At 39.8% G+C, this 25,152-nt stretch overlaps 2 protein-coding genes across 4 annotated transcripts in view; one reads left to right on the forward strand and one right to left on the reverse strand.

Annotated features, from left to right (window-relative positions):
- The window catches only part of AK5 (adenylate kinase 5), an 83,207-nt gene extending 67,904 nt beyond the window's left edge, over positions 1–15,303 (forward strand). The window contains exons 11-14 of the mRNA XM_063407318.1: positions 298–461; positions 1,468–1,584; positions 5,582–5,770; positions 13,436–15,303. Coding sequence (XP_063263388.1) covers positions 298–461; positions 1,468–1,584; positions 5,582–5,770; positions 13,436–13,546 — 581 coding nt within the window. The 3' untranslated portion in view covers positions 13,547–15,303. The remainder of the gene's footprint in view (positions 1–297; positions 462–1,467; positions 1,585–5,581; positions 5,771–13,435) is intronic.
- A 1,202-nt stretch (positions 15,304–16,505) lies between these two features.
- The window catches only part of ZZZ3 (zinc finger ZZ-type containing 3), a 57,115-nt gene continuing 48,468 nt past the window's right edge, over positions 16,506–25,152 (reverse strand). For all 3 annotated transcript variants that reach the window (XM_063407314.1, XM_063407312.1, XM_063407313.1), the window contains exons 10-13: positions 23,761–23,913; positions 20,774–20,908; positions 18,204–18,304; positions 16,506–17,834 (exon numbers count right to left, since the gene is read on the reverse strand). In XM_063407314.1, the coding sequence (XP_063263384.1) occupies positions 17,690–17,834; positions 18,204–18,304; positions 20,774–20,908; positions 23,761–23,913 (534 nt within the window). In that variant the 3' untranslated portion in view covers positions 16,506–17,689. The remainder of the gene's footprint in view (positions 17,835–18,203; positions 18,305–20,773; positions 20,909–23,760; positions 23,914–25,152) is intronic.

The raw sequence follows: 25,152 nt of genomic DNA on the forward strand, positions 1-25,152 counted from the left end.
CACAGGCTGTTTTATGTTTTTCTTTAACGTGCCAATAGTGGCTTAGGAACAGGTTCTCCTCTGTGAGAGATTTCACACTGTTGTGACTCCTTCGACTTCAACACATTTTTGAGTCAGCACTGTAGTTGTGTTGGAAGGGAAGTATATGACTTGTTCTACCATAGATAGTGTCTCTATAAAAAAAAAAAAATTGCAAAATAGTGTCATCACTTTCCTCTCATTGTCTTGGTGTCTACAGTTTGAGAATTGGAAGATTTTTGTTCTTTTCTAATTCTAGTTATTTTTTCCCTCACATAGGTGGGCCTGGCTCTGGTAAAGGTAGCCAATGCAAACAGTTAGCTGAGAAATATGGATTTACTCACCTGTCCACTAGTGACCTTCTCCAAAATGAGTTATCATCATTATCAGAGAGAAGTAAATTGATCAAAGACATCGTGGAATGTGGTGAACCTGTGCCTGGCGTGAGTGATGGTTTTATCTGGGGTTCTAATAGTTAAACAGAGGCAGTGATATATTGTCTAAAACAGTGGAAATAGATACTGGAGCTGATGATCCCCATTTCAGTAAAATTAATCTGTAACCTCAGGGAGACATTTCCTTGTTGCCAAATCTGTGGCACTTGTTTCCCCTTTCAGTGCCAGTATTTCTTTATGTTTCACACAGGCAATAAATTAGACATGAAATACAGTGAGACAGATGCATTGCAAAATGTAAGTGTAAGCACAGGAAACAGAAACTTTATGTCCTTTTTATAGCATTACATTTCAGATTCAGAGCTGGTCCTCCTGGCAGCTATTTTAAATCACAGTACCTGCAGCAGCTCCCTGCAGAGCTGGCTGACATCCCAGAGTAGCTGGACTGCAGCTTAATGGAGACTGTGAATGCAGAGGGTGTTGTTCTCAGCAGGACCTGACTTTTACATGGCAGGTCCACGGTCCCAGCTCTTGGTGGGTCTTCAGCAACTGCAGCTAGGTCAGAGGATGTGTTTGTTAATGAAAGATACTAGGAAATGCTGCTCAGGGGAAACTAAAAGCTGTGCTTGGGCTTGATTTTGATTGCTTTACTCTTCAGTGTGTTTGGTCAGATGGGGTCACTTTCCATGTGATGTAATTATGCCAGTGACATAGCAAAATGCAATCAGATTGGAAAATTCTGCAGCAGTGCTCTAGAGTTTCACAGGTATTAACATTCATTTTGAAACTATGAAATATTCTGAGCTATCTGGAGGGCACTTTGGGAAATCTTGGATGGATTGCAACATTAGATTTGTGGTAGAGCTGGTCCTGAGAGAATAAAGAGCAGGGTGTCCTGCTACCTGCAGGACAAGAAAAACACCTGTTTTCACAGGACCTACTTATAGCCAAACAGGGCTGTTTGCAAGGGTGTAGGACCAAAGTCAGTGCAACAAACAAAGGTATCAGTCTTTCTTATTAATTAACCAACTAATCCCCTCTCTTTCCCATGCAGGGTATTGTTCTAGAGCTACTGAAGGAAGCCATGGTTTCCAGGCTAGGGGACACAAAAGGATTCCTGATCGATGGGTATCCCCAAGAGCTGAAGGACGCAGAGGAGTTTGAGAGCAAGGTGACCATACAAACTGTAATGCTGCTGTAACTCGTGGAATTCTGGTGCTGCTTTGGTCCCTCTCTTCAGCTGACTGCAGCAGGGACGTGTAAAAAGCCAATCCAGCAGAGCTGTGCTGCTGGTCACTGACATTTTGACACCCCATCAGTATAGCAAATCTAGCTGTTGCCCTTACCTACACAGACACTAGAATACAAGGAGAAGTAAAGGCTGATTTCACCTCAGTTTAATGTAAACCAGGAACAACTCACATATAGTGGAAAAAATCATTCTAGAAGCAGTTTTCTGGTTCTAGTGGAGAGTGCTGTACTTCTCATGAAAATCTGATCAAGCACTGTCTGATGCAGGTTCACAGAAGTAGGTATCTTCCCAGTTAATATTTATTACCAGTAAGCCAGCTCTGCTAAAGCTTGCTGCCACTTGAAACAGCCAAACACAGATTTAATTTTTGTGATGAGTAGCAGGTGGCACAGCCATAAAAAGAGCGTTCTGCAAGTGCCTGCGTGGCAGTTCCCAGAGCTATCGATTTCCTCAGAATGTGCTGAGACCCAGAGAGAACTCTCAGCCGTGCATTTCTCAGTCTGCAGAAAATACTCTGTCTAAGCCTGGGAATGAATCTGCCAGCGTTCAGGAGAGAAGAAGTGGAGAATTAGGGATAATAGTTATATGTGTGTAGTATATGTTACATCATATTACACTCCAAAAATGTCCTAAAAAAGTTTATAAGATCATAAAACTTTAATGAATCCCCACTTTTCTTACTAGCCTTTAGCTGCTTTATTTAGTTGATTACCTTAAAAGCCTGGCAAAATGTAAGCATCAAAAGCCAGACAAAATAGTGAGAAATGGAATTTGCTGTAGAAGCCATTCATAGAAATGTTGACTTTTTAGTCCCTTTAATAAAATGCTGTAGACTATTAAAAAGATGCTGGAGATTTCTTTCATTTTGTGTCTAAGAAGGAACTATTTCAGCAGAGCTGTTTCTCTGGCAGGCATGCATGTTTGTGTCCTGTGGACACTTGTCTGCATTATGCAGTGGGATTTCAAGATTGGAGTGTCCTGCACTGAGGAACTGCCAGACAAATTAGTTTAATGCATCCAGTGCTGAAGCAGAGCTCCTTGAAGTTCCTTGAAAGCAAAAGCTGCCGTGGTCCTGGACTGCATTTGGTATTTGGAGTAAAAGACAAGGACCTCAAGTGACCCTTTTGAACATGCTAATTCACCCCTGTTGTGCCTTGTGTCCACTTTTCACAGGCTGACTGTGAGCTGCTCAGAAAGACTGGGAAGACTTTTAAATCTCTGAAACAACAATTACATGCCTAGTTGCTTTTTATTGCTCACTTAAAAATGCATCCTTTGAAACACTACCAATATTTGTAAGGCTGAGGGCTTAATATGCCAAACTATTTAGGTTATTTGGAGATCTATTTTCCACCTTTTAAAAATATTTTTGAGATAATGCTTTGCAGTTCTTTCCAAAGGGTGATGAGAAGTTCTTAAATTATAATTGAATAAAAAGAGGTGCACATCAGGCCTTACTAATTAATGGCAGCAAAGTACAGAAGAATAGTGCTACATATCTACACAATATGTAAAAAGCTTTATAATTGTTAACAAAGACCTGTTCTACTTGGAAGACATCAAGAATTCTTATATTTCAGAGCTTGACTCATAAACAGAATGAGCTATGTAGAAGCAGCTTATTCTCCAGCCAGTTTTACCCAGTTCCCTTCTATGACACAACTGTGCTTTTACTCAGCCCTAATTCTAGAGAGGAACAAAACTCTGTTCCCCCCTCAGTCTTTCTAGATGGTGAAAAAACATTATTAAATTATATATTCCACAGCAGCAGGCAGGAAGCACCCAGTGAGACAGAGTAGACTCAACACATTACACTTGTTTGGTATATATTATTTAAGATAAATTGTGTCACGAAAATAGTAATTAAATAAAGGAGCAAAAATGACTGTAATACCTGATAAGGGCATTACTTCCACTTTTTATGGGTTTTAGTTTGGAAGAAAGATATTTCTGTAATGGTTTGAATTCCAGATAGCAATAGTGAAACTTTTAAGAAAACCATGTAAATTTTTGAAAAGCAAATCAGACTGAGTATCAAACAAGATACTATTATCTGATCCTATCAGTCACTAGACTCCTTCATATGCTCATTGTAAGGTGATGATAGAACTGATGAAGGGAATTATTTCCCACTTACTCTATTATAATTTAGAATGATATAATTAGTGGAATATATATATAATAATTTAGAATTTATAATTAATGGAATTCCTCATGTAAAACTGGGAGGAAATAACTTCTCACCATGCTAATCCAATTATACAAAAGGGCATTTGTTTAAATCATTGATTAAGCCCACATCTTTTTTTAATTCTCTATGTCTGTTGCACTATTAGAACTGCCTTGTTGGCCTTTTTAATCCCCAAACCCAGTGCTGCTACAGCTAATAGCATTAATGTTTTCTGTGTGCAAAAAATGGGTAGATATAAGGCTGTCATTGAACTGTCTGACATAATCCCCTGGCTTCAGCTCCTCTTAGAAAGTCATTAAAGGTAGTAGAAAGGTCAACACAATCCAGACATCCTCAGTCAAATGCTGAAGGCCTGACATGAAATATTTTAGAATGTTTCTTCCTTTAAGGGCCGTCAACAAAGATAACAATGACAATTTCCATATATTGGTCATTTAGACTTTCTTTGCTGTAGCCACAGTAAAGATATGATTTTGTAATGGTCATTAGTGTGAAGAGCAGTCATCTTTTTCCAAGACTTCTCACTGTTTCCTAAAAAGTGTTTTCCAGATCCCTGCTGGAAAGAGAAGGGATGAGAAAAAGACTGAGAGTGTCATTGAAGGATTAAATACATAACTGCACGGAAAAATTAACTTTTAATCCCATAACACCTTTATTTTGCTTGAGACAGTGGAATTTATTGCTTTGGGCTCAGCCCAGCAGTTTTTGTTCATACAAAATCTTGTGTCAGAGGGTACTGGGCGTGAGCAGGGTGCATGACAGTGCATTCCAAGATTTATGCTAAGTGACATATATATTTTTCAGTGTTTCATGGAAAGAATGATGAGGATTTGTGTTTAGAACTTTTAGCTCTCTCCTGAAATACCATAAAGAACATTTTGCTCTTTCTTACCATTTCTTTTCTTCCCATAAAATGTTGCAATATCTATGGTCAAATGTAGAGAGAGACAATTATTTATGATCTTTGCCAGGCCTAAGAATAAAAATAAATAAATCTGTATTTATTTTTATTAAAGGAAAGGACAGACTCTCCCTCATTACTTGTTTGGCACTAGCCAAACAGCATTAAAGGAACAGCTTCCCACAGAATTTGGAAATTACTTGCTAATTTGAAATGCAGAGAAATGTATCATATCCTTCACAGCATGGGTGGGAATGGTGTGGGTACACTGCAAACAAGGAGATAAAATACTGTGGGACATAAAGTAACTCACAGGATATATTCCTGTGAATATTTGATGCTGTCCCTGAGCCTGTCAGTTGTTATTTCCATCTCAAGTGGGTTCATTTTATGTGGACATTTCCTCCTACTGCATCTTGAAATGCTAAGCTGTAGTTCACCACTCCCTTTTCACACACTGAACAAAGAAAAGGCTACAAATACAACTGAGTCAAGTGTTCCATAAGTCCTGTGCTGTTTGCATCAAGCAAATAATGAACTGGCACTCTTCAGTCCAAGTAGCCAGAATTTGTCAGATCCTGTCTCTTTATCTGACAGAGATAGGATCTGGCAAGTGTGGAGCCCAGGCAAGCACAGCCTTGCTGCTCAATGCTGGCGTCCCTTAGTGCTGCTGCAATGAGAGGTGCTTGTTAATAAGCATAATTTCTCCATAGGCAAATACTATTTGCTAATAAATTCCTTGATGACTGTTTTGGTGTTATCCAAACAAAATCTCTTCTGCTGGGCCAGTACTTTGACTGCCTGTTGTTTTCCTTTTTCTCTAGATTGGGGAACCAAAGCTTGTGCTCTGCCTGGAGTGCTCTGCAGAAACCATGAGCAGTCGCCTTCTGATGAGGAATCACAGCAGGCAGAGCTCTGAGAACACTGAAACCACAGAGGAAAGAATTGAAAGCTACTACCAAGCATCAAACCCTCTGATTGCATACTATGAAAGCAAGACACAGTTATGCAAGGTAAATTACTTGACCTTTTTAATTAAATTATTGCTTTTCACTTCAATTAAATGAGCAGTACTTGGAAAACACTGATATGACACCATTTATGAACTGTTCCTGCACTTTTGAGTTGTTCTCATTTTACAATTCCCTGGTTTGTTTGCAACTTTGCAAACTTCTGAGTTCCCCAGAATAGCCTGAAAGAATAAAACCACAGATTTATCCTTAGTCAGAGAACATATCCTGAATCAATAACTCATCTGTATAGAATCTCTTATTAAACATAAATTCTGGAAAGCTTTTCTTTAAGTATTAGGATTTATTACTCTATAAGGACTTTCAGAATTAGAATGAAAGATAATCTAAAGCCCTTTCAAAACTGAAGGTGTATATCCTGAAATAAACAGACCTGCATACAAGAAAGATCTTTTTGCTGGAATAAATAACATGGTTATATTAATTTCAGTGAATTATCTCAGTTTGCTCCTGTTCACGATGTGATATTTAAAACATTCTTTTTATTCTATAATCAATACTTTACAGAGAAGCAAGATAAATTCCATCAGTGTACTTAGCTGGCACATCTGAGCTGTAGACTCATTTACATAGGATTTGGGTTTAGATTTTTTTTATTCCTCTGCTCTGTCGTGGCAAACTGTCCCTTAGCTCAGTTACAGAAAGATCTAGTCCTGCTGCTGTGTCTTGTACTAAAAGAGAAAGAATCCAGTCATAATTTCGGGAAATAGTATGGGATGTATTTTTTCTAGAGGCTGTAGCAAACATGCAAATCACCTGCCCCAAACTTTTCTCCTTTGCAAAGTTCCCTAAAGAGAAATGTGCAGCTAATTAATGCACCAGTATCCCGACCTGAGAACAGCATAGGTGACACAATGCTGAGAAAATGATACTCAAAGGAAGAGTCCTGATTTGTGGTCTTTCCTAACTCCAACAATAATTGCACATAAGACAAAGTCTAAGTGGCAGAAAAAAGATCCTGCTTACTTTTCATCTTTAGGCTTACAAACAATTATGTAGTTTATTTGTTTTTTCTTTGAGAAGCTGTCTTGCCAAAATTGCAATGATGTTCCTAACTAAAAATTCAGTACAACACACAATACACCAACACAGCACAATGCCAAGGAAAACAGAGCTCTCTGTCTCAATATCCTGTTCCAGGGAGCTGTGCCTACCACAGTGTTTCCCTTTTGGAAGCATCAGGGAAGTGCCAGCCCCAAAGAGAGTGAAACTGCACTTAATAGTTCACACAGGTTTTGCAGTCATGGTCTGCCTCATTTCACTGGACATGGACTTTGCTTGCCCTTCCTTAATGCTTCTGCTCAAGTTCCTGCTCCATCCCCTGTGTCATGGCAAGATATGCACTCTTCTCTTGAAAGCTGGTAGCTCATTAGCTCCCCAAGGAACTTGCCAGATCTGTGGGTCAGAGCTGGGTATGTGATTTGTAGCCGTGCCATTCGTTTTGGGGAAGCTGACATTGTGTATTTGCGTGTTAGAAAATACCTGTGCTTTGCTTGAACAGTGCCTACACTGCTTTTCTTACAATGTCTGTACCCTGTCTGACCTTGCTTCTGTGAATGTGGTGTTTACCATATATCCATTTCAGGTGGAACCATTGGGTATGAAAGCTCTGTAAGACCAGCTTTATAAACATTATTGTGGAAAATGTCCTTTAAAACTGTTTTAGTAGTGAATATGTTTAAGCTACATTTGTTGAAGAAAGCAGAGAGTCAAGAGGAAGTTTGCAATTCCCAGGACATGGGTTTAGTTTCTTATTTATAGCAACAGATTTTACACACGGCCAAGCATTGACATTAGCAGCCAGTGGGTGTTCTCTGAATGATGAAGGGAAATTCAGGTGGAAAGCAGAGAAACTGGCAATAATAATTTCTGATCAAATATACCAAATATTACTTCTGACTGCTTTTTTTTTGTTGTTGTTTGGTTAACCTGTAGGCTAGGTTAAAACAGTCTTTGTATTTTTTTATTTGTAATATCACGCACACACACAGAAGATTGAGACTTTACCTAGAGGCAGTCTAAGATGTTCAATACTTTTCTTTCCCATTTTAATTAAAACATCACATATTTTCAGTGTTGGGGATTTGTTCATTCCTACGTGTGTTTATCACTCTCCAACAGTGACCAGTGCTGGCTGAAGATGTTATGCTCCCATGGAGATGCTGCTGCCTCTGTAACTCTGTTTCCTGTAGGAACTGTGTGTGTGTTTCCCATCCATTTCAGACAAAGCCACCAAAGTTAATTTACCAGTGTTGATTTGAAGACCCCTTAAAATAAATTCTGTATTCATGGATTTCTTTTAAATCACCCATGGACCTCCACGTACCTACAGAGCAGAGGCTACTGCACTCCTTTTCTTAGGCAAAGCTGGTGGGATCCCATAGCTTCCAGGAGGCAATGCCTTGCTGAAGGTGCTATCTGGAGATCCTGATCAGTCTGTGATCCCAGGATAAGCAGTGGCCAGAGCATCTGAACAGAAGCTGTTTAAAGAGAGGAAGAGGAGTCTAAAAGAATCTTTGATGCCTGCCTAGGTTTGGTTTTTCAGCAGAAGCAGCTCTTCAGTGAAAAGCCCACATGAGCTGTATGTCCCTTGGGACTGCAGCAATGTACTTCTGCAGGCATGCAGAGGAGTGGGTGTTGACATTCTAGAGGAGTATCAGAGTCTAAATCCCCTGACTTCCAGGAAGATTCAGCATTAACCTTTTCTACCAGCTTACTGCAGCCTGTGGTTCAGGATCACCACATTCTAAGCACTAATTGTGTAAGTCATTGTGTTTTATAAGGGCTTGACTGCAGCATCCAGCTCCACCTGGCCACGGAAAAGAAAATCAGAAATAGACTTGTGCAACAAGAAAAGCAGGTTGGCATACTGCTGTAATTTAATTTCTCCAGTTCAAGTGTATTTAGGGTTGGACAAAATATTCTACTGACGGGGAACAGCACATGACAAGAGTGGGATATATTTAACTTGTCCTATCCACTCCAAAGGTTTGGAGTCCTGAAACAGGCTGATTAAATATGCAAATGTAAAATTCAGTCCTGGGCAGAAGGCCAGCAAAAGGTCTGGTGTGGGAATTAGAGGTTGGCTGTGCACCCAGCAGAGGAGGACCAGATCTGTCACAGCACATCAAGGTGTGGTGAGAGTACAGTGGCAGATGAGCTCTCTTACTCTGTGCATTGGAACAGGCGTTGAGGCGTGCTTGGATGGAGCCTGACAAGCACAGTGCAGACAGAAAAAACCAGCTCTGACCTGGCTCCCTCTGCCAGGTCATTCAGCTCATTGGGAATTCTCTCCTTGCTTTACTTGCACAGAAGAGACAAAGGTTTATGGTATCTTGTAGCAGCATTCCCACTTTAATCCTGGAGGATGTTATGACTTTCCCCAACCTGGAGTAATGGAGCATAGGTGTATTTGTAACACCACACTGATCTGTGGAGCTGGAACATTTTTCCATTCTGCTGGCCTCTGAACAAGAACAGTGACCTGTGTTGGAAAACAGATCAGGACTGTGTTGGAAATTGCCCTTTGGCCAAGCTTCCCTCTTTGTGTTCCTGCTCAGCAGTGGAGGCTTGAGGCAGGGACAGAGGGTGAAGGCTGTGGGTGCAGATGAAACACCTGTGAACCTGACAGGAATAAACAACAGCAGTGCTCCCAGCACCCTGCTGAGATGAAGAGCTGTGTACATATTTGCAAGGGAAGAGGAATTGCCTGAAGAATGAAGGGCTAAGGCAATCGTGTCCTCACCTTTTTTCTGCTGAGGCATTAAGTTTCTAAATTGTGTTTTGGAAGGTAAGTTAGTTGAGACTAATAAGTCAGAAATTTTTCAATTAATTTTTTTTATCATGTTTTGGGAATTTAGTTTAATATGCCATAGTTCCTTTTGTAGTCAGCTACAGAACACACACCTGCTGCTAAGGACAGCAAATGTCTGCTTTTCAGTAAAGACCTTGTACTGGAAATGCACGGGCTGAAAGCACTCCTCTCAAAAACTGCCTGCAAGCTGCCTGATTCTGTGGGAATCAGGTGCTTCAGATAAATGACATTAAATGAAATGAAACTAAATGCATTATAGTAGTAAGCAGACAGACACTGCTGGTTTTAAATCTGTTTCTCAGTGAGTTCCAAGGTAGCTGGACAGAAAAGTTCATCTGAAAATTTAGTAGACACCTACTTGTGTTTTGACATGGCTAAATGTAAATCCCTTTGAATAGATGGCCCTCTCTCAGCTGAGAAGAAAGGGAGGAAAAAAAAAGGATTGTTTTTAATATCTGACTCATCCTTTAAAGCTTTTCTGAAGTGACAGTATGTAGGAGGATAGTAAGTAAAAGAGAAGAGCAATGCCTTGGTAGTCAAGCAAGACAGCCCAGATCCTACCTGGCTGACATCAGACACCTGGCACGTGCCTTACATACAAGTTTCCTATTCAAAATCTGGAAAAGGGCATGAGTACAACAAATAAGCCAAACAGAGGAATTGGGGTGTCCAAAAGCTTTGACTATTTCAGATCACATGCTATGAAAGCTTAGCCTACAAAGTCCAACAGCAGTTAATTTTTCTGTGCTTATTTTCTTTTCTTTTTTTTCTCAGTGTTATTCTACTATTTCTTTCTAAAATCACTTGCAATCACATTTTCCATAACCACTATGAAAGAACATGTGACCATCCACCCTCTCCCAGTGCTCCCCTCTGAGCCTTCCCTTGCTGATCCCATTATAACTGTGTGTGAGGGTGAGTCCCCCTTTCCAGAAGGGGGAATCACTGCTAATAGTGAGAGCAGTTATGTGGTTTATTTCCATCTTTTGAAAGGTTAGCAGAGACCCATTAACCCTGATAGATAAGGATGAGAGGAACAAAGGAACAAGTGATTCTCCACTCCCCCTTTGGTGCTTTGTGGCCCATTAGATGAGAAACTGATCTAGAAAGATACACCAGAAACATTAGCAGGGGATCATAGATAAAACAACAGAAAATTCGTGTCTAATACGAATAGGGCTCGGGGCAATGTGTTTCCAGTGGATTTAGACAGCCTGGTCCATTGCTGTGAGAACCAGGTGCTGCAGTCTCAGAGAGATTTTCTGACACACACTAATGACAAAGAGATAAATGTTAGTGACAACACAGCTGAACCTGCCTGTCCTTCAGTGAGAAGATTCTAACTACTGGGCTCATTCCAGAGTCTGTCCTCAGCCATCCTCTCGACAGACATTCAGTGGCAGTAGATGTTTAGAGTTCTAAATTTCAAAACCTACAACAAATGGAGATTTTGACAAAAAACTTGATTGATTGATTTTAATGACAAAAGGAGCAACATTGTACCATAGGGATGGTTGCTCCAGTAATTTTTCGTATGAGCTCATTCAATTTTTCTGTATCTAAAGTTACCAAAAGCCATAGCTGCATTTCAAAACTGTGGAAAACCGAATAAGGATCTTGTTTTATGAGAAGCTAGCCTTAAATAGCTTTGAAAACAGGCCTAATTTATGAGGTTTGTTATGATCTGAGGAAGAGAAATACACAGATTTTTCTCTGGAGCTGCTGAGAGTGTTGTTGAATTACTCTAGTACTAGATGTGAATTATTGGCACATTAAGTTAGTTTTGTGCCACGATGTTAAGTTAGGTTTATGAATTGGGCCTTTGTTATTTAGGAGGCCAGCATGGGAAGCACTGGGGCTGTCATTATTCAGGCCCATCCATATTTTATTGCTACTGTTAGGAAGTCAGCATTCCAGCCCATCATGAAGGGTTTCCATGCTCACAGAACTGATTCTTCATCACAACTCCTTAGATCTAGACCTGAGTATGAGTCCCAGTTCTAAGGAGGTCACCAAAAAGCCAGTGGCAATCAGCTGTGCTGATAAGATTAGATCAGTTGGAGGTGCAGGAGTATTTATGAAGAGATAATAAAAATACATGTTAAGATGAGAGCTTGAAAGGGCTGTGGCCTTCACCCTGCATGCAGTGTATTTCCTGTGGGATAGCCGTAGGAAAACAGTTGTCTTGGCACTTGAGACAGTACAAACAAGGTGTTGTACAGCAGCTGAGATGGGAATTGCTGGTTTTAACTGGACAAGGTACACATTTAGTTCAGAATGGTCATCACTCCTGTTTCCTCTTTGCTGCTAGCAGCACCCCCCACTTCCAAACACTCCTGAAAGATGAGCAGCCCCTGTGGGAGAAGTGCCCTTTCTGAGGCATCAGGCCGTGCCTGTCCCTGCCTCAGCTCTGCAGAGGGCAGGCTGGGCTGGGTGTCCAGGGCTGAGCTCTGGGTGTGCAGTGGCTGAGGAGTGCCAGCACCTCCGGCAGGGACCAAACCCCGCAGCGCCCGCGGTGCCACAGAGTGAAAGCCAAGGAGAGCCTGCAGTGCCTGCAGCCCTGCAAGGAGCAGCTGCTGCCTCCCACACAGCACTCAGCACCGAGGCACTCAGATGTCATGGACTGCACGCAGCTGTACAGGAGCTGGCTGCAAGTCAGCATCATATCTGGGCAGAATATCTTGGACTATTTAAAAATACATTTATTTGAATATGAAACTTCCTTAGTTCTCCTGCAGACCAAAAATGGCAGGAAGTATTATAGGCAGGGGTGTCCCCTTCAAAGACTACAATTGTCTGGCTTTCTAGTCAGCAACTTGGAGATGAAAGTGCAGCAGTTCAGAAAAAGATCCTTTCACAAAGTTGTCATGAGTCCATTTAATCTTGTGCAAACTTCATGTCATGCATGCATGAAAGACTAAGCATGGAGAAGCAGAGAAGAATCTTGCTTTGTGTAAAGACCAAAGCTCTCAGCAGGCATTTGAGCAAAGGAATAATCAGCATAGGCATCTGCATGGAGTACTCAGCCAGTGTGAATGCTACTTCTGCCACTGCTGTGAGGGCAAAGACAGCTCTCCTTCCCCAGGTGACACAACATGGCATGGACATGAAACCCATTGCTCGGAACAGCTCAGTTCTGCCTCACGTTTTCCAGGGAACACAGACAAGTTTTACTGGCTGCAAGTGCCATTTCTCTCTGCTGAAATGCAGCTCTCTCACCTTCGGCACAGGAAAGTAAATTGGTCTTGTTTTTGTGAAGTGCAGTCATGAAAAATAGCTTGGTCAGAAAACTGAATTTTTGGTGTGTTCAAGAAAAGAAGTGCTTCCATGAAATTTGAGTTCTTATACCACAAAAGCAGTGCCCTTATAAAAGATAGGAGCAAAGGGTGTCATAAAACCAGAACCAGTTCACCAAGTTTCCAAATACAATTGCAGCACATTGATTTGCTAAGTTACTGTGGAGTGGCCAAACCCCGGAGTGCTGTGCAGCCCTTCAGAAGGACCTCGGCAGGCTGGAGTGATGGGCAGAGCCCGTGACAACTGCTCTGTATCAAAGGTGTAACTTTACTTTAAAACACGAGTACCTGGAGTTTAAGCTCCCTCACTTGACTCATGTACTTTGCTACAGACCATCGAGCCTGCAGAATCTTCTTACAGAAATCTGTGGAGACAAAATGACTAATCTGGTTTATTGAAGCTGCTCCTCTACATTAGTGTTTCTACCATGAAACAGAACAACTTTCATTTTATATTAGACCAGTTTTTTGTGCCAGTGTTTAGTCTGAGAAAATTCTTTGTAACTTAATTAAAACTGTTTTTTTCCTGCTTCACAGGTTGATGCAGAAGGAACACAGGAGGATGTTTTCATGGAAATCTGCAAGACAATTGACTCTTTTCTGAAAAAGGAAGAGGCAGCATTTTCTTTTTCACCAGAAATGCAGTAATGGTGTGTAAGGTGTGTCCACAGCCTTGCCCACGAGCACCCACAGCCATGATTTGCTGGTCAAAGCAGTGCTGCTTCCTTGAGAGGTGTCTGGAATTTGTGCATGTGTTACTGATGAAATCTTTGTTCTGACAGTACACTCACAAGAAAGTGGTCTGTATGCTAACCCCACTCTAAGAACTGCGTTTTATTTTCTTGGGTGTTTGCTCTTCCCGGGTTTAAAGCAGCAAGGTGAGCAGCAGCTCTGGTGTTTTATTTGATGGTCACACACACTCCAGGGGAAACAGGACAGTGCCTGGCCAGCAGGGAGCTCCCCACCTACCCCAGTCACTGTCCAGCAGACTGACATTAGGGCTATTGCCTACAGGTTTCTCAATGATTATTTTCTTTTAATTAACAGTATTAATTTTTGTGGTGTGACTTAGCTTGTTCTTGGGCTTTAGTGACTGGAACCTCTTCTCTGTAACATGCAGCTCTAAGAGAGCTGGGATTAGTCAAGCTACAAGTTAAACTTTTCACACATCCCCAGAACACTGTTGCAAGGAGAAAAATTCATTGAAGATACAGTTGAATGTTGTGGAAGTCTGTCAATCCATTATTGGGGAGCAGACACCATTTTTGAGACAGTCTTGTCTTCTGCTGGGAATGCTATGATTTTATGACTTCCCAGTTCTGTGAGCTGAGAATGATGATTGTATTGTACAGTTAAATGTGCACTCCAGTAATGATCCCTGTTAACAGCAGTTGTGCCATAGCTATTGAAGTCCGTATGTAAAGTTGGTTATGAGCCAGAACATCTCATGTCATCTTTAAATTACACTTTGGAACTATTTCAAATGCAAAATTCAGATCATCATCTGTTGTCTTGTACTGGCCAAACCTTGGGAGGGTGTGGTGGAGTGGGAAACCAAAAAAGGAAAATGTCAGGGATTATTTGATTCATGTTGCTTGCACCTTTAGTAAGCCATTTATCTGTAATCTGCAAAAAAGTCTGTAAAAGTGCTATCGTATTTCTGTTAGGCTAACTAAAATATTGTGGAGTTTCTTTGGTAATACTGACAGCTAAATAAAAGCTTGTTTGACATTGCTGTAAAGTAACTGCATCCTCTTACTGGAACTACTGGATGAATTCACAGTGAAAGTGGGTTGCATGATTGCTTGTACTGTCAAAGGTGTACTTTATGCAGCAGATTTGCATTTTTAAAGTTACCTTTCTTGTAATGAAGACATAATACAAATAAAACATGTACAACAATGAGGAGTAATGATTTCTGTTACAGTATATGTGGGTTTAATCCTTTTCAAAGCACAGTACATGACTTGAAAATATAGCTCAAATCAGCATGCTTACAGAGTATGTCCTTTTCCCAGTCAGGGCACATTCTTCTGTTTCCTTCTCTTCCTCAGCATTTGCCCTGTAGATGCTAATTCAATTATTTTCTAGGGTCTGTTTTACGTATGTTCTTATCCTTCATATCCTGGGTGCTCCTTCTTCCCTGGGTCCTTCTACAGCCTAATTTTACCTCGGCTGCTCTGGAAGTGCTTCTCCAGCCCCGGCTGTGAGCAGCAGCAGCAGCAGCAGCGCCTGCAGTGCCCCGGCAGCTCCGAGGGCAGCCCTGGCCCAGCGGCTGCAGCTGCGGCGCCTCTTTTAAAAAGCACAGCACTCTGCACCTACCATGAGCTGCAAATTCATCTGGGTAGGCTTTCTGCAGAATTTTCTACGGTATTTCATTACAGCAGAAATTATAAAGTGTGGAGTCTTGTGCAGGATGGGAACAAAGGCAACGATCAGCTGCTATTTTGTTGGAGGGTTTTAAAATCGAATTACAAAAATTACTTTACTGTACACTTTCAGTTTAATTTTTCTTTCTGCTTCTAAATCTTTTCTGTGGAAAAAACCAAAAACTCCCATGCTTTAATTGGTGTATGTGCATTAGATACCTATTTGCATACGTTCATCATGTATGCAGGAGAAATAGCTGTATATGCATGCATAGGGAAACACTAATATTTATACATATTCAATAAAATAGGACTTATCCAAGACACTTCTATCTTGGGTGATTCAGACTTGAAATTAGCCTTTGGCTTCCAATCTTGTTCCAAGGATCCCAAGATCTTTTCTTCTTTCCAAGCTATCCTAAATTGATGACTTAGTATTTTCTCTAATTTACTTTTCTTTATTCCCGTATCTTTTTTCAGAAAACCAATATTACCACAGATCCTCTTCCTGATCATACACCTTCACCAACTCTAGTTTCCTATAAAGACCATGAATGTGGAAAGCCTATTTTTATGGTCTTAGCCTCTCAGAGCAGTTATCTTTTCCAATTAAAACTAAAATATATCATGTGAGTTTTGTGTTGTGTTTTTTTAAGGTTTATTAAATTTAACTAAGTATATGAGATATGTGAGATATGTTTACATATGATACTTGCTCAGTGTTTTAGTAACTGTACTGTGTTACTTTCTAAATAGATTAAATGTCTAAATTCTGTTTTCTGAATCAAAAAATAGCTACACCTAACGTTACTGCAAAAATACTGACCAACTTCTAATGAATGTTACTAGGCGCAGCCAGCCAATTACCCTTCTTATTGCCATCTTCTAAAGTCAAATTCCTTTGTTTCCTAGCTAATTGCTCTGAGTATTCTAGTTTCAAAGCAACTGGAAGTCTATTACAGTTATAAAATAATCAAGTGGTTCTGAATCACAAGCTATACATTTCAATAAAAAATATATTAAGTAAAATATGTCACAATAATTACAAAGCTTCTCCAACCATGGTATACACGGGATCGAGGTGTGGATTTTCTGTGAGTCTGTGGCAGGGGGAGGAGAGAGGAACGCGGATCCTGCCGGGCCGGGCGGGCGGAGCCGGGCCCGTCCCAACGTCCTGGAAATGCTTCCCAACTCCATGAGAGAGGCAGAACTACACAGAAAGGAAGTCACAGCAAGCATTCTATATATAAACAGACTGTATCCACATAGTTTATTTCTCACAGTTCTCCTGACAATTGAACATTATTTAAGAACATACTGTATACACAGATAAGAAGAAACATACAAAATGTTTTAAATGATGCACAACAAAATCCAGCAGTATAAAAGAATGCATGTGAACCCTTGCTCACTGCTCAGGCTAAATTTAATCACTGTTTAAATAGTAATAAAAATACAATCTTTCATGGATCTTGTGCAGACTACAAAAGAGGAAAAATTATTACCATATATATGATTTTATATTAGGCAGTTTTCTTTGATGAGTTGCACTAACAACTCCAAATACAGAGGCAGAAGGCTGTGTATTTTATTTTAAAGGAGTAAATGTTGAGTATTAGAGACTTTACACAGTTACTAGCACTGGCACTTTTCACCATATTTTGTACACATCACATGATCATCTTATATAACATTACATTTAAAAAATATATCTGAGTGACAATTTTATAACATTCACACACCATGAGCTGGTTAAGGAAGCAATGCCACAGTTGCCCCCTGTAGTGCTTCACTGTTGGTAAATAGAGTTCGTTGTGGTTTTAAAAAAAATTAAAAAAATTGAAGGTCAACATGATTAAGCAGCTCCGATTTAATAAAGGCCCGTAGCCAACCACCGCCGAGACAGTGAGTATTTTTAGAGTACAGCCTAGAAGCAAACACTGTCATTGGTTAAAACCTTGCCTAAAGAAGTCAGTTACTGTGCTGAAAACTATTTCACAACAAAACTGCAAGCTACTAAACTGTTTTTATATAAATACTTCATCTCCTCTGGATCTTATTATAACCAAGTTCTTCAAAGCCTTTGGAATTTACTCTATCTTTAATGTGTGCTCTCATTTCTGGCTCACCCTTTTGTGTTTCTTTTGTTTAGATTCACCACCTAAAAGCCACTAACGTGGTGAAAGAAAAGACTCCCAGTGAAACCTTCTGCACACTAGGAATGTTCAGCTGCTGTTCAGTGATCTAGAACCATGACAGCTCAAAGCTGTAGTTTGACAAGTACACCCAGGAAGCTGTCATGCTGTGAGTGACATTTCAGGGAAAGCAGAGTCTTTCCAAAATGTGCACAGAATTAACAATGGTGCCATTGTTATTTTTCAAAGAGGATAGTAAACCCAAGATGGTAGACCTGCTTCCCATGTCATCTGTTTGCTGGAAAGTAGTTTGGGTCAAGATAATTGTAACTGGTGCCCTGGGACATGCAGTAGTCTCTGTCTAAAAATGTCTCTGCTCTGTAAATAGGTTCTAACTGGTGATCTTCCTTATGAATCTCTGTTTCATGCAGACTGCAAGGGAAAGAAAAAAGATAACAGTTTAAAAGTCAAATATTTTCCTTATCTTTAACTTTCAGAAACAGTGATCATACGAACAGATTCATACCAAACTGGATAGCAGTTCATTCATAAAGTCTAATTCCCCCTTCCATTTAACTGTACCAAACCTATCTGTCCACTGTATTAAAAAAAATAAAACTATACATCCAGAATCTGCTTACAAAATATATCTCCCACAAAGAGATGCTAAATTATCCTCCACTTTACTCAACACAGGACATGTGTCCAGTGCTGGAGAAAGATTTCCACCCTACATAGCAATTATGCAGTAGAGAGATTCAGTCTCATGACAAATCACAAGTAGAAGCACGGGCTGCTCACCAGTCTGAACACGAATCACAGAAATCCAAGGACATCTCTTGAGGGCAGTCCTGGCAGTGCCACCGAACCCCCTGGATAGGTTCAATCCCGCAGTTATCACACTGTGGAGCAGATGGGAGAGCCCTGAGCAAACAGCACTGGAGGCACCTCCATGGCTGACAGTGCCCACCAGCTCACCCCAGGAAACCTCAGTGTGCCCCTGTGCTCTGCCAGCCCCCACAGCCAAATTCTCCTCACCATGGAGCACAATGCATCCGTGGATAAAGGAGCCTCATTCTCTACGAGAGGCCTCCAGAGCCCTGAGGATCCAGCAAGTTTTGCCTTGCTTCCCACTCCCCTAATGCTCCCCCCTGGCATGACCCTGCTGAGAAAAGCAGCCCAGCCCTGCCTGCAGGCACTGCTTATCCTCAGGAGGCTCCAGGCACTGCTGGGACACAGCACAGGCCATGGAATGTCAGCCTTGGCAGGGCAGAAGGGGCAGTAAGAGCAGACCACCAGAGCTTGCTGGGGGCTGTGGATCAACAGGGCACCCTGATGCTCTTTCCAGCTCAGGAAATGCAGTAACACATCACCAGTGGGCTGGAACTGAAAGCCAGGTGGCTGGGAAGGAAGGGGAATAACACATTCAGAGAAGGAAAATGGAGGTCTGAACTAAAACTGAGTAAGAAGAGAAGAACTAATCCCAAGTGCAAGAGTGTGGCATGAAGCGAAAAAACCCTAAAAAACATGAAAGACTAGATGAAAAATTCATAGTGGTGTAGAAGAGGGGCAGAAATGCAAAAATATTTGATCAAAAAACCCAAACCAATAAAATGGGACTTGCAGGCAAGGAGAACTTTTCAAAACTCTGAACTATGAAGAGTGCTGCAGACAGGACTGAAAATGAAAACAGAACGTGGGAAACAAGCCTGTGTTCCCACAGCTCATCCTCTCCCCATCTATCAGGACCTGCAGCTCTGTCTCAGCAAAAGAAACCCCCGGGCACAGCAGCTGCTCCTGCCACCCCCGGGGCACTCCGGGCTCCCAACCCCTCACACACAGCTCTGCCACAGCTGCACCCCCATCCACAGCTGGCTTTGGGAGTGTGAGGGCTGGGAAGGAGGAGGGACCACTGGACCAAGAGCTGTTCTTTGAAAATATCAAGTTCAGAATAATGCCAGAACTGAAAAATGGGCTCCAGTTATCTGAATTTGAGAACCAAGACAGTGGAAAGCCTTGACCTGAATTTTTGTGCTCCAGCTCCCCTCTGCCCTGTGAAACAGAAATAATACTCTGCCTTTAATTTCGTAATGAAGAAAAGAAGTATTTGCAAATTGCTCGGATATTCTAGCACTGAAAGCCATAAAAAGTCCACAAGGGATTCAATAATTCAATATTCAAAGCACAGGTTGAATAATGTGTAGTAAATGAGGCCAAAGGCTGTGCAGAACCAAAACTCTTCTCAATGGCTGCTTATTAGGTGAGGTCTGTCCAGCCCAGAGTGAATTTCCTGAGGGAAAACAGCCCATGATCACCTGATTTCACAGCTTACTATAATGCATCAAATGCAAAGAAACTTTCAAACTTCAAATGCTTGACACCATGCAATGCCATTTTACTTCTCAGAATAATTTTATGTAGAAAAAGCAGTTTGTTAAAATCTGGTTTGCTTGAATAAAGTTTCAAATTCTGGGGGGAAGAAAATGCTAATTTAAAAAATCCCCACAAAATGAAATATTGAACATATGATGCCAACTAAAACCAACAAAAATAAGAAGCACCTTGGTGGTCTAATAACTTAAATCTGTCAGTATCAACTGATGAGGCTGTCTTAATTTTACAGTCAACTTGAATTGAACCTTGAACTATCCTGGCATTCTTATGTAAAAGGGTATTAGAAAATAAATCTATCTCCGTAACATTAAAAACCCTATTCCAACAGTTATAGCAACCAGTTAGACACAAAATCCCTTGCAAACCAGAAAATGAGATTTTGAGAAGGGCTTTTCTTTCATGTTGCCTATTAATGGTTGTTACTGGGACAACGTATCAATTTAATTAATGTTTATTTTCTTAATTTTACATAAACATTTTTTAATGTCCTTGCTTCAACTTCTATCAGTTATCGCCTGATGTGTGTGAAGTTGCTATAAAACAAAAAATTATTAATCTATTACTCTCATCCAAAATCTCTGTCCCTTCTTTGGCTCAGGTGGAGGCAAAATTACTCCAAATTCATAATCAGAAAATTATCATTAATGAATCACTGTCAAAACAGAGTGTAGTGTGAAATGGAATTCTGTCATGATTTAACAAGGCTCTCATACAAGCTGTATTTCCATAATGTGAGAAAAAGGCAGAATGTTTATTAATGTCCATATAACATCAGCATTCAGGGAAAGCTGAGCTACCAGAGTGAATTATGTGGGCTGTTTTTCTTAAAGAAAATGAGGGAAAAGAGACTCAGTGAACAAGAACTAAGGAAGCAAACTTGTTATATTAAACAAAACCTTTACAGGAAATTCAAACCACATTCTCTTGGAAAACTTCTACATTCCACTGAGCAACAGAGGAAAATCTCATGCACTCACCTTAAATCCCACGTGCTGCACAAACCCACTTTCTGCATGCATCTGCTGGAGTTTCTGTTTCTTCAATTTTTTAAACTCTAACAGTTCTTTGTATTCGGGTAACTCTCGATATGTTACTGGAATACTCTCTTCATCCTGTTCAAGGTAAAAAACCACAGAAAAATATTCTTACTGTAGGAATACAGTAATTAGTAAGACATGTATTTGTTCCATAAATCACTATGTATAATTAATAATGATAGCAATACAGTCTAACATACTGGAAAAGTATTTTTAAAATCATAATACACATACCCAGTATTAACTTCTTACCTTTATTGGGAAGAATAAAATGCAATGAGAAACACCATGCCATGACTGAAGGAGCAGAGCTTTCAGAGTTATCCAACTCCCTTTATCCCTTTATTGTCTCTTAACAGCTTATGAAAACAGACTGTTATTTTTTCATAAATTATGAAGCACTTTGTCTCCCCATGGGCCAGTGCAGACATCTTTGCCAGAGAGGTACTACAAATGGTTCTCTCTTTTTCAAAGACATGTGAGTTCTGTTTTTTTCTCAGAGTTTCCTTCAACAAAGGCTGAGGATCTGTTATGAAAGGACAGAATCTCTAATTCTAGTTCAGATGTTCATTTCAAGGTAATGATTTTATTGTAGCAGCTGTAGTTGGTAGATGTCACCAGTTCTCAAAGATGACAGGTCTTTACTGATGTAGAGCAGTTTTCAAATCCTACACTGACAGGAACCTTCAGGTAGGGAAAACAACTAAAACTTGAAGACAGTGATTAAAATTCTTCTAATGTAGCCTGAATGTGTAATTTCCATTTCTTTTTATGAATCTGTGAAGATTGAAGATTCTGTATTATTTAGTACATTTATTAAAGAAAGTGAGGGAAACAGGCTTTACTACATTTCTGAAAGGCCTTATCAATTATTTAATTGCAATTATGAACCTATGTAAAGGACTAGACTGCAAACTATCAGAAAGGTTATGGTTAAATGACACAATTTAGTTGTGTAGTGATAAGCTACATTCTCTTTAATATAAAACAGGGATTTACCTTCCATGCAAATCTCAAAAATCTTTCCAAGAAAAACTGCCCATCACAAAATAACTGTATACTGATTAATTACACTTTAATAGCCCCTGTGTGGACAATTCATTCTGGAATAGTAAATAGATGTGTTCTAGAATAATTAGACTACTCATAAAATTAAGAACTTGTAACTGAAAAGTCAATGAACTCTGTTAGGAATGGTGGGTCTTCACTTGAAAATGACTCATTTATACCAAAATATAATTTTTCAGGAATAGTTATGACTGGCAATAATCAGGCAATTTTTTTGTCTTTACACAGGAAAAGCATGTGGTAATTCCACTGTGACATCAAAGAAAACCTAATTTTCCTGCTACACTGCTTTTCTTCTGCAAAATGACACAAAGTATTTTTTTTCTCCAAGACAGCAACTGTCACTGTGAGCTCTGACTTTTAACACTGGAACAGAACCCTGTATATTAATTTTGAATACAGTTTACAATCTCTTTTTGCTTCCAAATTGCTATTATTTTGCATGGATTGTGGGGATCTTTTTGGAAACTGAGCTCCTCTGTGTCTTTCTACCTTACTGAAAGCCAGAACTGCATCTATCTGGAAATGTTACTCTAGTGAAGGAAGAAAAGATCATGCCAAATTAAAAAAAGAGTCTGTGTGTGTGGCACATGACCACTGTTATCACTACAAAAATGTGAAACTGCATTCTGTCTTTATAAAAATAAATCCCAGTTTATTTATGGTGCCCACATTAATTATGAGTTAGGGCACCATGGCAAAACCAAAATGTTTCAGAAAACTGTTCAGAACAATTAGAGAAGATGTATTTAAAAACAATACAGAACAAAAGCATGTTAACTCAAAACCAGCTGCATTGCATCTCTTCTAATACGCATTTTGCCTTCCAGACCTTTTAAGATTCTTATTGGAATATGCAAAGTTATCAGGAATGTCTGTAGATGAGCTGAAAGACCATCACAGAGAGAACACAGAACACGAGTAAAGATGGGATTTAAGACTGGGAAATAGATAAGTAAATGTAATCACTAAGGACGACTATGCAGTGCAGGTAAAAAAGGTCAGTAAAGAAAATGAATGGACTTAAAGTGGGTGGCCTCAATACTTGTGTTATGCAACAAGGTTTTCACACACAAGATGTCACTAAGCTCACAAAAAAATAGAATTAACTAGTCAGGTTCTTCAGTCTAAGAAACACAGGAAAACCACAGCGATTCACACCAGCTGTGAAACTTGCCCAGCTCCCAAGCAGTAGGATATAATCCCTCTACAATTCTGTATGGAAATAGGAACAAGATATGTCTGAATTCTTGCTGTATAAATGAGGAATTAGCTTGCATGTGATAAATTAGGAAAGTAGCACACTCCATGATGTAGCAATTCACTGGGTTAGGATGTCTACTAGAATTTGCCTCTAAGAATACATAAATATGCTTGTTGATTGACAAATCACTCTGTTAGTTCACACTTAGAAGTGGCTTTTACAAAATTCATAATTAATTCAGCCAGTAGAAGATAAAAAAAACCAATGATGCCAATAGCATTTGAATTTTACTAGGGCTCTGTGTAACCTTTCTAAAACACATCTTTAACCAGAATCCCAACTATATCATCTACATGATTTTCCAAACTCTCTTATGCCAGATCACTTACTAAAAATATGCAACTAAAACTTCTTAGAGATATTTCAGGACAAAACTGTTTATGACTTACAGACTTCCTTCCTGATTTGCTCTGAATTCGTTGCTGTTGGAGGCTCTTATATTAGTGATGTATTTATAATTCAGAATGGCTCATGAATCTTATTACAATTTAATACTTACTTGATGGTATCTAATGGTGAAGATGCCTAATCCTCTAAACACTGAACAAGGTCACAGTGACAGCAAGCAAGACATTCTCTAATTTAAATGACATACCGATACTTCCTCTTCTGCTGCAGTATCCATATGGCTGTGAAAACTGCATCTGTCATCATCTTCATCCATATAAACTGGAGGTTCATGAGATGTCATGAAAGTTGAAGGTTTGAAAAGATGTTTATTTAAAGGATGTTGCCGTCTACTTGATGACTACAGTGAAAAAATGGTATATTTTTAAAAACATTCCTTATTTAAATAATCCTCATTGATAAAACTTTGCCTGGAATTTGTTCTTTTGCACTAATTAATCTATGATGTTTCCAATTACTTATATCTCTGTATCATGGCCTCCCACTGCTGGAGCTCAACCCCATAATAGGTGGAATCCAATAAGCAGTGCAGCACTTTGGTAAAAATGCAGCAAGAAAGAGCCCTTACCACAAACCCCCGACCACCTACATAGGTGAGGCTGACAGCAAGAGTGAAACAGAAAGTTAAGGCTGCTACAGTTCTGAAGACTGAGGACCAGAGAGCAAAAATATTAAAAAAACTTTCAGTGGTGTGTGAGACAAAGCACGGAAGTAATTTTGCACAGGTCCAAGAGCTAAAAGGTTCATGCTTGACATTTATCAACTTCTTCTATCTGTGCTTTAGAAAAAAGCCCAAGTCTAGACCTATTGTCCTGGTGCAGGAGAGATAAAGCAATTCATTGCAATAAAAAGAAGCTTCTAGAGTTAGAAAGAACTGCTCTCTAAAGGGTTTCATTGCCACTGCATGGAAAAGGAACCTAAAAAACATTAGATGAAATAAATTACTCCATTACTGCACATCTAGAAACTTCCAACTTTAATGCTGTCTGCAGGTGTAGAATGAATGTCAGTTTTAAAAGAGGTCACTTACAGGCACTCAGCCCCCATCACTTATGCCCCAGTGGGAGAATATTAAACATCAAAAAGAAGAATTTGGGGTGAATGAAACCGACTCAACCCCTTACTTAGCTACTTTCCAGACCAGCATTTTGACATTTAATGTCAGAACTTACATTCCTTGACTTAAAAAAACCCTACAGTGTGAATCAAAAACACAAGCATGGAAAGTGTTTTCTCTAAGCACCATAAAAAAGAATTGTTTTACACAGTGCCTACCTGCTCATACAGCTAAAGCAAAAGGAATACTTGCAATAGTTAGTACTATCTCCTTTTTTAGCAAGAGCTTTTATTCCTATATCAGTTACAAACCTGTAATATTAGAGTCCAACTCTTTATCTCCAAAGAGGGATTCAATCTCTAGAGAGGCATGTAGCATTATCTTACAGTTGTGCACAGTTTAAAAAGTAAAGGCACAGATGACACAAATGATTTAGATGGAATGCATCTATGCAGACAGAATTACCAGGAGGAATTGAGATTAGCTCTGTTTGGTCTTAATGGAAGTCTGTAGTAAGAAGCA

The sequence above is a fragment of the Prinia subflava genome, chromosome 10, assembly GCF_021018805.1.
Source record: "Prinia subflava isolate CZ2003 ecotype Zambia chromosome 10, Cam_Psub_1.2, whole genome shotgun sequence".
NCBI classification, from domain to species: domain Eukaryota; kingdom Metazoa; phylum Chordata; class Aves; order Passeriformes; family Cisticolidae; genus Prinia; species Prinia subflava.